The sequence below is a fragment of the Lutra lutra genome, chromosome 10 (assembly GCF_902655055.1).
Source record: "Lutra lutra chromosome 10, mLutLut1.2, whole genome shotgun sequence".
NCBI lineage: Eukaryota > Metazoa > Chordata > Mammalia > Carnivora > Mustelidae > Lutra > Lutra lutra.
The window spans coordinates 103,483,125-103,502,171 of record NC_062287.1 but is presented as its reverse complement, the minus strand read 5'-3'; the positions used below and the strand labels follow the sequence as shown (position 1 = coordinate 103,502,171).

The following is a 19,047-nucleotide window of genomic DNA, read 5'->3' as shown; positions in this document are numbered from 1 at the left end:
CTAGTAGCTTAATACAATCATTTTCTCACAAATCTATGGGTCAGCAATTTGGGCTAGGTTTAACTAGATACTCTATTTATTATTTGACCAGGGTTATTCACATTATTTTATTCATCAGGTGGTTCAACCAATGCTAAATGAGCTAAAGGCTCCTCACACAACATCAGGCAGCTGGCAGGCTGACAACTAGAATGTTTGAGTTCTCCCCTGTGTGGCATTTACAGCAGGCTAGTTCTTGTTCCTACATAGAGCAGGTCCAGGATTCAAACCACAGAATTCACTGAAAAGGCAATTTTCAAACTTCCTTTTACATCATATTTGCTAACTTCCTATTGACCAAAGTAAATGACATGACCAAGGCCAAATTCAAGCTTAAATTAAATATATCTCCTATATGGAGGTAGAAAAAATTGTTTATGCTCAGTTAGCCAACATATAGTACATCATAATTTTTTGATGTAGTGTTCAACAACTCATGTGTTGCATATAACACCAGTGCTCATCACAACACATACCCTTCTTAATACCCATCACCCAGGTACCCTGTCCCTTCATTCCCCTCCTTTCTGTAACCCTCTGTTTATTTCCTGGAGTCCAGAGTCGATAGGACCATAGGGGAAGGGAGGGAAAACTGAATGGGAAGAAATCAGAGAGGGAGACAAAGCATGGAGATAGAAGTTTTAAAAATATTAACATGTAGATATCATTTAAAACCCTGAGATTTAATAAGATTACTAAAGGAGAGAGAAGAGTTTTAGAAATTAAACCTTAGAATATCACAACTTTTAGCATATTTAGGTGCATTATGAGGAACCAGCAAGAGAACATCAAAAGGATCTATCAGGACAGTAGAAAGAAAAAGAAAAACTCCATAGAAGGATGAACTTCTAGCCAAGTAAAGTAAGTAAGGGATAAAGAGTAATCAATGTTGGGTGAGATAAATGAGAATTTTATTTGTTTATTTATTTCGAAGATTTTATTTATTTATTTGTCAGATAGAGAGAGAGAGAGCACACAAGCAGGCAGAGTGGCAGGGAGAGGCAGAGAAGCAGGCTCCCCACTGAGCAAGGAGCTGGATGTGGGACTTGATCCCAGGACCCTGGGATCATGACCCAAGCAGAAGGCAGCAGCTTAACCCACTGAGCCACCCAGGTGCTCCAAGAATTTTTCAACATTGAAAGCAGCAGTGTGGAAATGACTTGTGATCCTGATAAGATCAGTCTTAGTGGAGGGGTCCAATATCACTTAAGAAGCTTACAACTTCTACTTTCATTTTTATGTATTTTAAGGCTTTGCCCCATCAAATCTAATCCATCAGGAGACAAAACATAACTATGATGCTTATAATAGATCCCCAGAATTTGTTCACTCTATAGCTCAGAGTTTGTACCCTTTGACCAACATCTCCCCAATTCCTCCAGCCTGTAGCCTCTGGCAACCACAGTTCTACCATCTGCTTCTATGACTTTTGACTTTTTTAAACTGCCACATGATATCATATAATATTTGTGTTTCTTTGTCTCACTTATTTCATTTAGCATAATACCCTTGAGGTCCATATATGTTGTTATTACAAATGATAAGATTTCCTTCTTTCTCATGGCTGAATAATATTGCACCATATATACATACCACATTTTCCTTATCCATTCATCAGCTGACAAACACTTAGGTTGATTCCACATCTTGGCTATTGTGAATAATGCTGCAGAGAACATGAGAGTGCAGCTATCCCTTTGGATATATATTCAGGATTCCTGGGTCATATGGTAGTTCCATGTTTAATTTTTGAGGAACCCCCATACTGTTTTCCATAATGACCATATCAATTTACATTCCCACCAACATTGTACAAGGGTTCCCTTTTCTCCACACCCCTGCCAACACTTACTATCACTTTACTACCAGCCATTCCAAAGGTGGGGAGGGGTGGTGATATCTCGCTGTGGTTTTGCTATGCATTTGCCTGATGATTAGTGGTGTTGACTACCTCTTCATGTAACTGTTGGCCCTTGGTGTATCTTTGATGGAAAAATGTGTATTTGGGTCTTTTGCCCATTTTCCAATGGGATTATTTGGGGGTTTTTTGTGATTAAGTTGTAGGAGGTCATTATAGATTATTTTATGAATACCTTATTAAATATATGGTATCTGATAAAAAAAAATTTTTTTTTACATTCTATAGGTTGCCTCTTCATGCTGTTTATTGTTTCCTGGCTATGCAAAAATCTTTCCAGTTTGAAGCATGCCCGCTTGCTATTTTTTGCTTTTGTTTTTTGTGCTTGCAGTGGCAGATCCAAACAAACCATTGCTAAGACCTACAACAAGGAGCTTCTTTGCTTTGTTTTCTCTGTCCGTTAAGTCTATTTATTAGTTTTCTTTGGCATCATGTTTGCTTGCTTTGTGATCTGTCTGGCCTTATATTTGTGTCTGTGTGTTTGAAGGAGCAAACACCTCTCCATCTTTACAGCCTGTTTTTGACAGGTAAAGACCTTCTCCTGTCAGGCCCAAGGCTGACAGGATTATCTCTGGGATCACAGTCACCAAGGTTGGATGAAACTGGGTCACCTTGCTGCTGCTGGGTCCTCAGTTGGGTCTGCAAACCACAAGTCTATTACCAGGTACATGATAGTCCTGGCTCCTGCTGGGTCACTGGAGAGATCCCAGCATGGGCAGGACTGTCCCTGAACCACAGCTGAGAGGGGATGGAGCCAGGTTACAGGGTCCATTCAGGATCCATAGCTGGACCATAGTCAGCCAGTCTGCCTCCTAGGCACTGAAGGGTGTGTCTTCTTCTAGGCCCCTGAGTGGGCAAGACTGTTCCTAGACCATGGCTCATGCTGTACCCAGGTCACAGCGCTTCAGGCTCCTCAGCCCTAACCAAGGTCAACAGTCCTATCACCCAAGGCTCAGGTGGGCATGATTCCTCCCAGGTCCCTTGGCTGATGGTGCTAGTCACAGAACCAGTGCCAAACAGCAACAGAGCCAAGTCCATAAGGGGATGAGGCTGTTTTCTGGTTAGTATCCAGGACCACGGTCAGTAAGCCTGGTTCTTCAGGGTGCAACAGGGAAAAAGGCCAGGAAGAAAAATCAGAGCAGGCAAATTCTGTGCTTTAGCTTTTGTGAAAGCAAGTCTTTCTTCTTCGGTATGTCCTTTCAATACAGCTCTCCTCAGCAGCTCCAATAACGTTTCTGAACCTCTTACTTGGAACACAAAGCTCCCACATAGAAACTTGTGTCCATGGATGACTGCTAAAATGATTGTTGCTGTGGGGGGATATGAGCGGAGGACCCCCTATTCCACCATCTTGCTGACCCATAACAAACATTTTAAGGCCAAACTGATAGTATTCTCTAATAGTTTCTAGGAGACCTATGATAGACAACACATCTTACATGGAGCTTGTAGCATCTTTCCTGGCACAGCAAAAATCCACATTTGATGTGTATCTCTGTGGTGTTCCTCCTGGGCTATAAAACTCGCAGGGCATCTATCTTAGAAGGAAATCATGCATCAGAAACCACTATGCCAAAGATCCTCAAGGGCCAGGCTCCCGCAACTGGCCTGGTCAATTTCAGTCTTACAACTTCTACTTCCATTTTTTTATGTGTTAAGCCCTTGCCCATCAAATCTAATGTTTCAAGAGACATAAATAAAATACAACCAGACTGGAATGGAAAAAGAAGGAAAATTAATTTATCCTCACTGGGTTGAAGGAAAGTAAGGAATGTGAATCCTAAAGTTTGGGATAGGAAACAAAGAATATTAGTTCTTCTTCCTCCCTGACCATATCTTTCAAGTCTTCTTCCTGGTTTATCACGATTCTTGGAAAAATACACTTCACCACACCACACCCCCTGACATTGCTCAATATTTGCTTAAGTGAAAGAGGCTGAGGCAAGCTAAAGGAGGAACTCTCATTACCCTCTGCCATCACCCAATAAATAGCCAGACAAGTCCTCACCATTCCTGAACACTTGGAAAGATGAGACAATCTCACCAGCTGCCCCTACTGGGGCTCCTATTGTTTTCTCTTATTCCAAGACAACAATGCGAGATCTGTGGTAAGTACGCATTGAGCTAAAATTACTCCTTGTGTGTTAGTCTTCTAAAGTTTCCTGGCAGAGGACTTGTGTAGAGTGACCTGAGAAAATACCCTATTCCAGTTCTTTTTTATTTTTAAGATTTTATTTCTTTATTTTACAGAGAGATAGAGAGTACAAGTAGGCAGAGAAGCAGGCAGAGGAAGAGGGAGAAGTAGGCTCTCTGCTCAGCAGGGAGCCCGATGCGGGACTCCATCCCAGGACCCTGCGATAATGACCTGAGCAGAAGACACCCACTTAACTGACTGAGCCACCGAGATGCCCCCCTATTTCAGTTCTATATGTGGTTGGACTGAGTAATGTAAAATTTGGCAGGACATGGTGAGGAAATTTCGATAACGTATGTTGTTTTAAGAGGGGGTGTAGATTCAATGCTAACTTGCCTAACTATTCTTCCTATGTTTAGATTTTCTCCACCATAGCAACCCTACCAAGAAACTGTCTATTCTTCTTCTATTCAAGGATAGACTATTCAGGATACCAGAAATTTTTCAAGATCATAGAAAGCTTTATTTTGAATTTGAGATGCAATCTATTTTTTTGAAGTTCAACCCATGGGTTTTGGGTTAATCCCTTATAACTGCACAGGAAAAAATGTTAAAAATCCCTTTCAAATAACAAAAACTTCTCGCTTGTCATTGTTGAGTTTAGATGTTCCAAGGTACACATTAGCCTCTCCAATTCATCCCCACAGGGCATGCATACAAGCCCATCATCTCTCCTCTGGGTATAGGATCCCAAGATTGTGTGATTCTATTAAAAACTACTAAATAGGAAAAAGAAAAACTGGTTCGGGTATAATCTGACCCCTTACTAGCTGAATGATCCAGTGATTCTGAATATTTTTAGCTTCATCCATAAATTGAGGATAATTGGGGAAAGGTGTTGGAGCAAGTGATGTTATGAAGCTTGGTATAGCTCTCAGCTGCATGGTTTCTTTTTTGTAAGTCTTTACCCTGGAATTGTGCTTAAACCCAGTCCAAAGATGACTATGTGGTGCCGTCAGTGGTTACATGCTCCTGGTGTTCTGGAGCCTACAAGAAGAGGTCAACACCACAGCAGAAGGACCTGTGTTCACACAAGCTAAAGCAGAAATGCTGCCAACTCTAGTTTTTCTTCCTGGCCTGTCATTTCCTTTGTTGTATCCTAAGAATAGGGGGTCTCTGTGGAGGTTTTAAAGTTCAATCCATTGTACAGAATAATTAACTGTCTTTAGTGGACAAGGAACCTGATGAGAGGTTGACCAGGAAATGAAAAGTCTGTTTCAGTGCCAGAAAATCTGCTGAACTGGATGTTTCCATAAAATCTCAGCCATGACTCAACAACTGTCCAATTGTTCTTCTAACAAAGAAGGACTTTTCTACAACCACTGGTCCATATCTCCCTGTCTTTTAAAGAGAAGAAAGATAGAGTGGTGCCTGGCTGGCTCAGTCAGTAGAGCATACAACTCTTGATCTCAGGGTGGTGATTCTGAGCCCCACATTGGGGATAGAGAACTCACATTGCCTCAGTTCCCTAAATATAGTGATAGAAACTACAGTTGAGCTAAGAGTGATAATATGTGTGGTACTTTATAGTTTATTAACTGATTTCTTGTCCAATAACTATAAAATAAAGGTTAATATCCATAATTTTAAAATGAGGGAATTGAAGGTCAAGAAAGTTACATAAGCACCCATAGTCATATGTTAGGGACCAGAGAATCCAGCCAAGGTCTGGCTGAACAAAGAGCTCATGCTATTCTCAGTATCCCCACTAACCCAAGAAATAATCTGGAGATGGGTAGGATTTGTCTTGGGAGTGTTAACAAAGTACATTTTTTAAAAATTGTATCTATTTATTTTAGAAAGGGACAGAGAGAGAGAGGAGAGAGAGAGTGACCATGATTTGGGGGAGGGGCAGAAGGAGAGGGAGAGAGAGAATCTCAAGCAGACTCTGCACTGAGCACAGAGCCCAATGTGGGGCTTGATACCACCACCCTAAGGTCATGACCTAAGCTGAAATCAAGAATTGGCTGCTTAACAAACTGAGCCACCCAGGTACCCTTAAACAAAGTTTATTTAAAAATATTTTAAGTGGTAACTCTTAGAACTCTTAAAACTCTTAAAACTAACTCTTCTTATTTTCCTCCAGTTATTGAGGTCTCTGGACTCTTAATTCCACAGTAGAATGTGACTCCTCCATCCTTTTCTTTGGGATTTGGTCATGTTATAGGATAAGACTAGATGTTTTCTGAAAGGTATAGGTTGCTGAATAATGATCCTGATGCCAGATCAGTTGGGCAACCAGACAATTCAGCTCTCTGGGGTCAGTCACCACCGTACCACAGAACTATTGCCCTCTTTCCCTTGGTATTAATAACCTGATTGAGTTAGAAGATGGAGAAGGGAAGGAACTCAATCCAGCAAGTAGTGAGGACTACAGACTGGGAGTCAGAAGACCTGTATTTTAGTCTCCATTAAGCCTTCAATTATGGAAGTTTCTTTAAGGACACCTGGCCTCAGGATCTCTTTAGGGATACACAGGCTTCCTCCTCAAAGTCAGGGAATCATACTAGATCTCCCGGGCAGGACTGATAATCTGCCAATACATAATAGTAAGGCTGAAAAAGCTGTTAAAAAATGGAAACACTTCCACACTGGTAAAGGAGCAGAGACTCCAGACCCACCTTTGTATTGTTCCAGCAACACAGTCAGTGACCACTGGATTGTTCTCTCTGTGCCCTGTTACTAAACATATCTGTTAACAAACATTTTAATACCAACACTGTTCCTAGGGTTCCTGTACCTTAATATTTTCATAGTGTGCATTTCTTTTTTTTTTTTTTAAGATTTTATTTATTTATTTGACAGAGAGAGATCACAAGTAGACGGAGAGGAAGGCAGAGAGAGAGAGAGAGGGAAGCAGGCTCACTGCTGAGCAGAGAGCCCGATGCGGGACTCGATCCCAGGACCCTGAGATCATGACCTGAGCCGAAGGCAGCGGCCTAACCCACTGAGCCACCCAGGCGCCCCTTTTTTTTTTTTTTTAAGATTTTATTTATTTATTTGACAGAGAGAGATCACAAGTAGACGGAGAGGAAGGCAGAGAGAGAGAGAGAGGGACATAGTGTGCATTTCTTATTTCTTCTTATTTCCTCCTTCCCCTACCACAGAGGTAAACAAGGAAAACAAAGCTGCTCTAAAACCTCTGATACATACAATGATCAATTCAAATTATACCAAAAGAATCCATGCCGCCAATGCACTGCTGTCCCTCAGACTTTGTGGGTCCCTGAACCAAAGCCAAGATCAACATCTGACTGAACAATTCATACTCACTGTGAACAGTACAGGTGAGTAGCTTTATTCTCTGGAAGTTTTAGGAGAAGACTTACCTATCCATAAAGATTATCTCCAGCAACAGATCTTTGGACATAATTTTGTATCCAAAGTCTCCCTGCTACATCTATCCTAGCTGTATAAAACTTGAAGGGGACTGGAAGAGATTATGCTGAGTGAAATAAGTCAAGCAGAGAGAGTCAATTATCATATGGTTTCACTTATTTGTGGAGCATAACAAATAGCATGGAGGACATGGGGAGTTAGGAGAAGGCAGTTGGGGGAAATTGGAAGGGGAGGTGAACAATGAGAGACTATGGACTCTGAAAAACAATCTGAAGGGTTTGAAGAGGTGGGGGGGTGGGAGGTTGGGGGAACCAGGTGGTGGGTATTAGAGAGGGCACGGACTGCATGGAGCACTGGGGTGTGGTACAAAAACAATGAATACTGTTATGCTGAAAATAAATTTAAAAAAATGATTAAAAAAAAAACTTGAAGGGACAGAAAGATACCTCAAGAAGTAGAGAGGCAAAGTTGGGGGTTTGGAGGGTAGGGAAAGAATAAATGAAACAAGATGGAATCGGGAGGGAGGCAAACCAAAAGAGACTCTTAATCTCACAAAACAAACTGAGGGTTGCCGGGGGGAGGGAGGAAGGGAAAGGGTGGTTGGGTTATGGACATTGGGGAGGGTATGTGCTATGGTGAGTGCTGTGAAGTGTGTCAACCTGGCGATTCACAGACCTGTACCCCTGGGACTAATAATACATTATATGTTAATTAAAAATAATAATAATTATAATAATAATTATAATAAAATGTTCAAATAAAATTAAAAAAAAGAAAGATACCTCAAATCCTCTTGCTATTTACAGCTAGGCCTTACTTGTCTGTGTCCTGAAAAATATTTTCCTTTAAAGAGTCACAAAGAAAATCAAAATAAATTAAAGACTCTTATCCACTAATAGTGTTCTATAAGTTACCTGAGTTCACAACCAGGAGGGATGTGGCCCACATGTAAGAAACCGGACAATAGCAAGGAAACCACAGTGCAATAGAGATGAGGACTGGGTCTTTTTGGTTTTGTTTTTCTTTTTGCTCTTGGTTTGTTTTAGAGAGGTGGGGAGGGACCAAGGTAAAGGGAGAGAGAGTATCTTAAGCAGACTCCATGCTCAGCACTCAGTGCAGAGCCCAATACAGGGCTCAATCCCACAACCCTGAGACCATGAACTGAGCCAAAATCAAGAGTCAGATGCGTAACCAACTGAACCACCCAGGCACCCCAGATGAGGACTGAGGTTGAATGCAGGCTAGATGCTGAGCCCTTCATGTCAATACAGAGCCTTAGCTTTCTAATTGAGATAAGGGAGAAATGAAGCCACCCCTACCTACCTCACAATATTATTCTAAGAATTACAAGAAACCTGAGAATTTTGATACTCTACAAGGCAGAACATCCAAGTCAATTATTACTATCTTGGCAAGATGGCACCCACAAAGAGAGTAAATCCCAAAGTTTTATTATCTATTCTTTTCCTTTTAAAATTTGTATAAGGATTGCAGCATTCCCAAAACACCTCATGATTTCATGGGGAAGACTATGATCTAGTTGGCATTTATACAGCACTGCTAGAAAAGTCTCTGCTTTGGGAATAAAGAAGACAACAGTAAAATATTTGTATAGAGTGGAAAAAGAGAATTGACAGGTGATGTAAGACAAGAAAGACAGGATGCCAAAAAAAATCACAAACATGTACCTTGTTAAACTCAAATACTTTTCTTTTCAGAGCCATCTTTAACCTCGGGACAGCTTGCCTTGGCTATACTGGCTTTGGGAGCATGTAAAGCACCTGGTGGAATGTCTATAAATTATTCTGAACTGGTCAAAAGACTAGGAAATAAATACAAAGCAGAAATCAGAAATATGGGTGAGAGTCAAATGTTCAGAGTCCCTGGACAACTTGCCTTCTCCTCCACTGGTTCAGATCTCAATGAAAAGTTTCCCTTCAGTCATTCCTTCTCCTCTTCATTCTGTTCATCCCACATATCTTTGATCATTTTCCCTTCTTCCCTCTTTCAACACGCATCTTGAATTTTCTTCTCAAACAGATCCAAATGAGCATGGACTTTACATCCACCTTACATAAGATGATGAACACACACACACACACAAACTAATAGAACAGTTTTTTTTGTTCTCTAGAAGCTTGGCTTTTAGACAAATAATGAAATAGACCAGAAATGGCTGAGCAATACAAGACACTATGTCAGAAGTACCAAAACTTATGATACTAGTAGAAGAGATAAAGAGATAAAGATGGCCAAAAGTGCTTTCTCACTAGGAAAAATAGACTGATAGTGATAGTGGCTACTGAGAGGCATTGTTTTTATTTCAACACCCACCCAGTATTCATCCTGTTATCCATTAAGCTGTTCTAATCCCATCTTCTTGGGAGATGGCCTCTACTTCTTCTATTTCTACTTATAGTTCAAACACATTTCCATTCAAAATGCAAGAAGCTTAGTGGTGGGAAATCTGCATTCTAGTCCTACTTCTGTAACCACCTGAGTATCAGGATGGTACTTTAATCTCTTTAGTGCTGAGTCACCTCATTTATAAAATGAAAGGAGTTGAGTTAAATTGGTGGCTCTTAATAACCTTTACATTTCTTAGGTTTGATGATTCTATGAGTGATCTTTCTCCCTCTATTACTTACCTTTCATTAAATGTAAAGAAATTCTTAAAAAGCAGGTAGGAAAAGATTGAAAGTTTATTACTCCACTATTATTTCCATGAGTAAGGTATTTCTTTCCTCTCTGACAGAAGATCATAATGGTAATCCACTGACTAACTACTACCAGCTCAGCCTGGACATTTTGGCCTTGTGTCTGTTCAGTGGGAATTACTCAATCACTGAAGTTGCTAAATTCCTCAATCCTGAAAATAAAAATTACTATTTTCATGGACAGTTCTCAGTAGGTGAGTGATTACACCCAGTTCCCTTGGCATAGAGGACACAGTCACTGGTAAGTCTTTTCCTTTGAGTTTTTCTACCTGTAAGTACTTGGACTTTATTTTTATCCTCTTTACCCTAGTGATCAGGGAAGAGAATTTTCTTTTTGAGAAGAATGAATATTGGGGGGCATTTAAGCATCTTTCTAGATATCTAGTATAGTAGAAAGATCCAGTTCCTACACTACTCCTTCTTTGAATTATATAACCAATGGATATTAACTCTTGACCTTAATTTTCCCATCTGTAAAATAAAGACAGATTGTGAAAATCTTCATATAAGACATTTTAGGAAGTGTAAGGATAGAGGCAGGAAAACAGTGGAATTCATTTAACTTAACTTCACCTCTCTCTCTAATTTTTGGGAGCACTGAATGTGTGGGCTTACTTGGACAACACAACCTCTCCATGGACAAGGCCCAATATTTTGTTTAATAAAGTCTGTACCTTCAATAGACAAGGACTAGAAATTTTCTCCTGGGTCAGTTTACACATCCAAAAAGAAGCCCCCTCTAGACAGCTAGTATTGTTGCTCAGCCCTATGGATCCAGATACACAAGCTTATCTTTCTCCAAGAAGCCCAAAGAGAATCACCATTCAGTATCTCTGGATATTAAGGTGAGATTTCATTCTATGGGAGAGGGAAACTACCACACTTAAAGAATCCAGCAGGGGAACTAAGTAACAAGCCAGGAAAAAATATTTTATCCTCCCTTCTTCCAAACTCTTGCTTTATCCTCCCCCTTAAGAAGCTTTATTGGAAAACAACTCTCTTAAGTGCTATTTTTCTAATCAGCCTAATGGAAACATTGGAACATTGCAAAGACATATGTTGCTTGGGGTATCATCATGAATTCTACCAATTCCTTTGCCAATATGGCTGAGAGATAAAAAAAAAAAAAAAAATGAGAACAGCCAAGATGTAGAAGTGGAAAACTGTCCATGTATATGCACCTGCAAATCTGTATGTGTTCCTATGACCAAGAGGTGAGTTATTGTGTACAAGGCACAGGGATACTGAACATAAGAAAGGGATCTTGAAATATTTGAGTGTTTAGTGCTGAAGAGATTATTGCTATCTCTTCAAATCCTTCTCTCCCATCATCAACTAGGATGACCAATCTTCCCAGTTTGTCCAGATATGAGCCTCTTTTAGTGATGAAAATCCTACCTACCAGGAGACCCCTCAGACCAAGGCAAACTGGAATGGTTGGTCACCCTATCGCCAATGTTTTGTTTCCTGGCAGATACTGGTGCGATGGCTGTCCTGGCTCTGACCTGTGTGAAGAACAAAGCAAGAGGGCAGAAACAAATAGATAGAAAGGATATAGAGAATATTAATAATTATACAGAGTCACTGATAAACAAGATTCTGTCTCAGAAAACAGAAAATGGTCTCCTCGGAAACATATATAGTACAGGAGAAGCTATGCAGGTAAGTCAGAGGGTAAAACAGGAGACAGAGAAGAGAGTTATGAAGGAAAGAAATATCTATATCCCTTCTTCCTGGCCCCAGAAGATATTATCCACTCTGTTTCCTATACGAACTGATTTTATGTGATTCTTCTCCCCTGATCGAAATGTATTCTCCTCACCTTAGATCCTTACATTTCCATGTCCAGTGCTTCCATGAAGCTTTTCCTGACTACAACTTTTTTTAATTTTAGAGTCTATTCCAACCTCCTATGTTGTTCTATCAAATGCAATTTCACCATATGCCATATGCCAGCGTTTGGTGCTTGCCTCTTCTCTCCCAAATTAGATTATGGTTGTCCAAGTGATAAGAGGCAGTGCCAGTAATACCAGCTAGTATTTACTGGCATGCTCATTAATGCACACAACAGCCCAGTGAGGAAAATATTATTAGCTCCATTTCCCAGAATAAGTGCATGAGTCATGGAATATCAGTAACTTGCCTAACATTACAAGGCCAAAAAGTGATTTACATGGAGAGGGAACCTAAACAGTTGGTTTCAAAACTCATACTTGGCACCCACTCTGTCCTGTATATGTTCCTTGAAGTCTGGGGCTTTATTCCTGCACTCACTCACTGATTTACATGACCCTAAGGGGGAGATACAAGAAGAGATGAAGGAAGATTGACAGGAAACAAAATTTCACTGAGTCTTTAGCATGAGTAGGGGTCTGCCAGGCCACCCCAGGATGAGAGGGCTTTCCAAGGGAGAGAGGACAGCAAGGACAAAGACCAGAAGCATGAAAGAACATTTTAGCAAGATCAAGGTGTTCAATGTGGCCAGTAAGGGTCCTTGAGAAAAATTATAAGAAGCTGGGGGTGTTATAGTGGTCCAATCACGCAGGCTGTGTTTACTGTTGGTGAGAGGCTGTTGTCTGTCTTGCTGAGTTTGGCCTTCATAGAACACTGGTTGTCCATTCTGGCTGCATATATGAATCATCTAGAGGAGCTTTTGGAAAACACTAATATTTAAGCTCCATCAGTCAGTCAATATAGAAACTGAGAGGTGGAGCATGGGCCTTGGTCCGGTTTTACATTTTTTCATTTAAATTCAAGTAGACAACATATAATACATGACTTGGTTTTTGATGTAATGTTCAATGTTTCACTAGTTACATGTAACACCCAGCTTGGTCTGGTTTTAAAACCCTACAGGGGATATTTATTCACAGCAGGCTTGGGAGCTGATTGCCTACAAGACAGTTTTGAAGATGAAATGAAATATAATCCTTTTTATATTTTTATTTTTTTTAAGATTTTATTTATTTATTTGACAGACAGAGATCACAAGTAGGCAGAGAGGCAGGCAGAGAAAGAGGAGGAAGCAGGCTCCCTGCTGAGCAGAGAGCCCGATACGGGCTCAATCCCAGGACCCTGAGATCATGTCCCGAAGGCAGAGGCCTTAACCCACTGAGCCACCCAGGCACCCCTATAATCCTTTTTTAAAAATATCCCACAAATGCTTGTTGACTTCTTGGTTAACTTAAAAGGTCTTCAGGAAAAATGAAAAGAGGAACCGTCCTTCCCTTAGAAACTACAGTGACATCTGCAGGACCAACCCGTTTTTGTCCTTGTCTTAGTCACTCTGATACCTTCCTAAATTTTCCTACCCCGTCATGCTGTCCCCTCTGGTTTATATTTGCTGCTTCTATAGTTTCTATTCAAGAATCTATTTGGCTCCACACTGTTAAGGAAATAATGTCAGACACCTCACTCTGAAGCTCCGGGATCCACCAATGTGGCCCCAACCTCATTCTCTGCCTGTTCTTCCACAATCACCCTGAGTCTCCCCTGTACACCAGTCCTCCCAAGCCATGAGGAATTCCCCGGGGGGTTTGCAGACAGCGTCATCAGAGACAGGCCATGCCCTGGCCTCCCCTACTCTAGCATCCTTGATCATGCTATTCCCTCTGGGTATAGTGCTCCTCTCCTGTCTCCTACTGAAATGCTGTCATATCATCAAGGCCTACCTCAAGTACTACCTTCCTCAAATATATGCTCTCCCTCTTCTGAAAAGCCACGGCACTAGATGCTTCTCTTAAGGCATTCGCCTTAGGGACTCCTCCATGATTGTCTGTTAACAGCATTTATCAGGTATCTCCCATGTGAAAGGTATTGTTCCGTGTCAAGGCTACAAGAGTGAATAGGTAAAGTCTGTTCTTATTGATGCCATTACTGGTTGTGTTATTAAGCAATTCTCCATCTCCCCCCAAACTAGTTTTTAAACTTCTTGGTGTCGGGAAAGGTATCCTAGTTGTCCAAGGTGCTTCCCCTGTGGTCAGTGTCCAGTAAATATTTACTGAATTCATTAGATGTAGGCTTTCCCCCTATTTGACATTTCTCTCATTCATTCTCATTCCCTTTCATTCTTTCTCTCACACATTAGGCTCTCTTTGTCTCACCCAACTATTACAATGAAAATCAATGGGTTTGCGAAAAAACACGGGATACAGTGCTCACAGAAATTTCTCGAGGAGCATTCCGAATGCCAACTGCTGCAGCTCAAATCTTACCGGCCCTGATGGGAAAGACCTACTTGGATGTTAACAAAGACTCTTCCTGTGTCTACAGCTCAGGTAGAGTACTAAAGAGCAGAATACCCAAAGAATGTGAGACTAAGATGTTCTTAGGGACCAAAACTGACCAGATAAACCCCTAAAGCATAACAGTTCCCTGATAGAATGAGGTCCTCCATGTGTCACCAGTGATTATAACCACCTGAGGATTTGTTCTTAACAGTGTCGTAGATGGTTGTTCTTGTTTCAAACACTGATAAACAATGTAGACTTGATTCAGTAATGTCTATCTTCAAAGGGATGTTTTCTGATGGTTAGAGAGATGTTCTGAGCATCATTCCCATTCAAAACAAAGTATGCTCTCTGACTCTCCATTATGCACAATGAGTGAGCCCTCAGGGAACTCAGAGGAATATGGAAGGAATATGGAAGGGTTATAATAAGAAAATTAGAACATGAATCATTTATTCAAACAACTGATTTTTAAACCAGGGATGAAAGAAGATTTGACTTTTATCTATGTTCATTCCTGGCTCAGCCACTTGCAGGTTTAGAAACCTCAGACAAAATGTTTAATCTCTAAACTTCAGTTTACTAATATAAAACATGCAAATGATAAACATACCTAACATGGATATTTGTAAGGACTGAATAAGATAAGCTGTGTAAAATGATTAGTACAGTGCCTGATACTTAATATGTCTTCAATAAATGTTAAGAAATAAAAGGCATCCCAAAAAAGGGAAGCATCATTATAGGCTATACAAAAGAAAAAGAAAAGAAAAGAAAAATTCAGGAGGGTTGATGAGAAAGAGGAGACAGGGAACCTGCATTGTTTAAACAGCTGGGAGTGAAGCTGAACCACACATTTACAAGCTGGTGCCTATCTGGTTTAGGCACACAAGAGATCCGCCCCTTGGCTGATGATTCTTGCTCCTTGTAGCAATCCTCCTCTACCTAAAGGAAAGCAGGCCTGGGGGAGGGGTTGGATGTGTTTGTAAACTTGAACATCATTTTTATTTTTCTGAATAGCAATTCTTCTCTGTTTTTCTGTTTCTGCCAGATTCCTTCCACACTTCCACTCAGGAGCCTATTATATCAGTGACACCTGCTGTCTCACCTTCACAAATCCAAGTAAATTACTCTGTGGTAATTGATAACAGAAAAGATCGCATTGTGGTCTCTGTGACAGATGGTTCTGTCTTCCTAAATGTGATGGAACAAGCTCAGAAAGAAAATCCAACTCTATTTAGGTATGTCTGTGCCTAACCTAGTTGAAAGTATTTGGGTGATTTTGAAAGACTCAGTAAGAACACGTAAGTACCTGAATAAAAGTATATTTGAAACACGTCTTCATTAGTACTTTGCTGCCCCTCTACATCTCATGGCAGGGGTTAAAATAAGGTGTGACTTTCCATCTTCCAACACACAGTAGGTACTAAATTAATGTTCACTTAATGGGTGAATAAGTCCAAGGGATCTCTCTTCTGTCAGTAAAATTCCTTCAACAAAGAGAACCTCTTAGCTCAACCATTTTGTGTTCAGAACACTGGATCATTATCTTTGAATCACTGACCCGTTTGAAAATCAGATGAGTGTAGTGGCTTCTGATCCCAGACAAGTAAACATAGACACAAAACCTGTCCTTTAAATCAGAGGTTTCACAAATGCCCTGAGTCTCTCCATGCCCCCCTCTTTCAGATTCATGGAGCCCTAGATTTGGGTTTCCTGGCCTAAAGAGGTCAAATATTAAAATTAAGATACTAACTTTGCCTCTGAAAGGTATGATCCACTTGACTCCCTAAACCTAATCAGCAATTATTTACTTTGTCTAGTAACATGATGTAAGATACCATAGAGAAAATTTTATATATACAGTATGTACTGTAAATGTTACGAGCACGCACACACACACACACACACACACACACACACAATGTAAGTATTTTAAAAGTTGCTTTCAAGGGCTCCCAGGAAGGCAGAAAAATGTGGCCAGGGAATGTGAAACAAACATTGGCCATGTCACTTTTTAATAAACACAATATGAAATATTAAGTTGCTCTTTCCTGTTCTTCTTTCCTAAGAGAAAACCTACTTACTTATGATGCCTCTAGGATGTGAGGTTAACATTTTCTTCTTCTGCTTTTGTCTCTTCAACCGTTACTATCTTGGGGTAGAAGATTAGCAGTTGTTGAATACAGAGTGTCCACCACGAAGGGAGGCAGGGGCAGAAACAGGCTTCATTCCTCTACTTCAGCAGAGATTGTGCGGTGCCTGCATCAGAACCACCTGGAGTGTTTATGACACATGCAGATTCCTAGTCACCGCCTATTTACCTACAGAATCAAAGGATCTGAGGATAGGGCCAAGAAATCTGCTTTTCTTGATAATGGCTTCAAATGATTCTTAGGTCCATTGAAGTTTAAGAAATGCCCATTAAAGTTGCCCTTGAAAGTTCTAAGTTCTTGAAACTCATTTATTGTCCCCACAGGTTCGAAACAAAGGAGACTGCATGGGGCCCCTACATAATCAGTGTTCGGGGCATAAAGGCCAGCACTAATGACAGGACCTACTGGGAGCTCCGGAGCAATGGTGAACACCTAAACCAAGGTAAGGGAGAGAGCGCTAAAAAGCCCCACAGAGTGACAATGCCCCAAACATCCCAATGTGAGTGTGTGAGCTTTGGTGGGGAATGTGCCAAGGTGTTGAGAAAGTGAGATCCATTATTTGGTGATTTGGTAGTTGAATCATTTGAACCATTGGGCACCTGGATGACTCGGTCTCTTGATGACTGATGACTCAGTCCATCTCTTCTTTTCAGCTCCGGCCATGATCTCAGGGTTGTGAGATCAAGCCCTGAGTAGGGATCCACGCTCAGTGAGGAGTCTGCTTGAGATACTCTCCCTCTCCCTCTTCCTCTGCCCCTCCCCTTTCCTGCTCCTATTCTCTTTCTCTCTAAAATAAATAAATCTTTAAAAGAATCATTTGATCCACTTTTCATTCTTCCTTTTCAGGAGCTGGTAGTTACATTGTCCATGCAGGAGATGATTTGGAGGTTCGCTGGAGCACATACTAATAAATTCAAACAGTGGACTTACAGGCAGAGATTGGCCTCATAAATTCCTTTTCTCTCACCTCCATTTTAATAGGAGCATCAATAACCTCCCCTTCTCTCTTTATGTGTTCAATAAAAGATCAACAACAATACAAAAGGAGCATTTTCTAATCATTTCATTTTAAAGGGGGATTATTGATAGAAGGAAGGGGAAGGGAAAAGAGATTAGACCATATGTCTAAACTGAGTTCTACTCAATGTTCCACTGCTAACTGTGTGGGTGACCTCAGGCAGTGAGTGGGAATGGAGATAAGGTTCTAGATCTAGTGTTGAAGCAGCAGCCAATGAGATCAGGTAGAAAATCTCTAGGGAGGAAGTTCTCTGAGGCCCAGATGTAAGGGACTGAGTGGACATACTGACCTCAGAAAGGCAGTGGGTAGAGAGAAAAAATACTGCTCTGAAGAAAGAGGGAAAGGTGAGACTTCTACATAAAAGACCAGTCCATAAAGTCTCAGGAATACTCTCCAGCTATCTCCCTTGGGTTCCATTTTTTTCTTCTTCCACATGTATTTTCCTTTATTTCACCATAAAAATCACTCTGATATTCGTATCATCAAAATACACATGCAGCATCTCTCTCTCTCTCTCTCTCTCTCTGTCAAATAAATAAATAAAATCTTAAAAAAAATACACATGCAGAAAAAATCATCTTTGATGATTTCAGTAGAATTCACATTTTAAAAATATATATATTAAATCAAGGACACCTACAGGTGCCTGGATGACTCAGTCAGTTCAGCAGCTGACTCTTGGTTTTGGCTCAGGTCATTGAACTTAACGCCCTGGGATCAGTGGTGTTGGGTTACCTGTTACCTGTTCAAAGAGGAGTCTATTTGAAGATTTTCTCTCTCCCATTCCCTCTCCCTCTGCACCTCACCCAGCTCTCTCTCTCTCTCTCAAATAAATATATCTAAAAATAAAAATAAGTCAGGGGTGCCTGGGTGGCTCAGTCAGTTAAGTATCCCATACTTGAGTTCTGCACAGTCATGAGCTCAGTGAGGTTTAGCACCATGGCTAGCTCCATGCTGAACATGAAGCCTGCTTCAGATTCTTTCCCCCCTTCCCTCTGCCTCCCTCTCTGCTCCTTACCTCACTCTCTCTCAAATAAATAAATAAAATCTTTAAATAAAGCTACCCCAAAAGGAAGACGCCTTCAGGCAGAATTAGTTAAATTATTTTATAAGCGTCTCCCTCATTTCTCCTGTGTTCCCTTCATGATACTCTTAGCTTCCTCCCCTCCACCAGCAACACTGCTTCATAGTCAGGCTTTGACCATTGCTTTCTGTTACTGGCCCTCAACCCTCAGGGTCATCTCCACCTATCCTTCATTAACTGGATATAACAGATGACCTCATCACTAGACAGCAATGGATTCTATCCCCTTGGGTCTAGGTCTCATTTTGAAAGCTAAGTTAGAGACAGGAGACCTCCATGGTGCTGTTCACATGGGCAGCAGCTGTCAGACCTGTTTGTAGACTCTACAAGCTATGTGAAATTGAGGGATAATG

At 40.8% G+C, this 19,047-nt stretch overlaps 1 protein-coding gene across 2 annotated transcripts; it reads left to right on the top strand.

Annotated features, from left to right (window-relative positions):
* The first annotated feature begins 3,939 nt into the window (after nt 1–3,939).
* Nucleotides 3,940–17,626, top strand: TCN1 (transcobalamin 1). 2 transcript variants are annotated; one of them, XM_047693375.1, is made up of 9 exons: nt 3,940–4,065; nt 7,259–7,438; nt 9,209–9,349; nt 10,249–10,401; nt 11,682–11,869; nt 14,295–14,484; nt 15,488–15,677; nt 16,916–17,034; nt 17,439–17,626. In XM_047693375.1, exons 1-9 carry the CDS (start codon nt 3,987–3,989, stop codon nt 17,498–17,500), a joined length of 1,302 nt encoding a protein of 433 aa, XP_047549331.1. In that variant the 5' UTR covers nt 3,940–3,986; the 3' UTR covers nt 17,501–17,626. The 2 variants fall into 2 exon arrangements, with proteins under 2 accessions (XP_047549331.1, XP_047549329.1); XM_047693373.1 differs by having other exon boundaries at nt 10,246–10,401.
* The last annotated feature ends 1,421 nt before the right edge of the window (nt 17,627–19,047 follow it).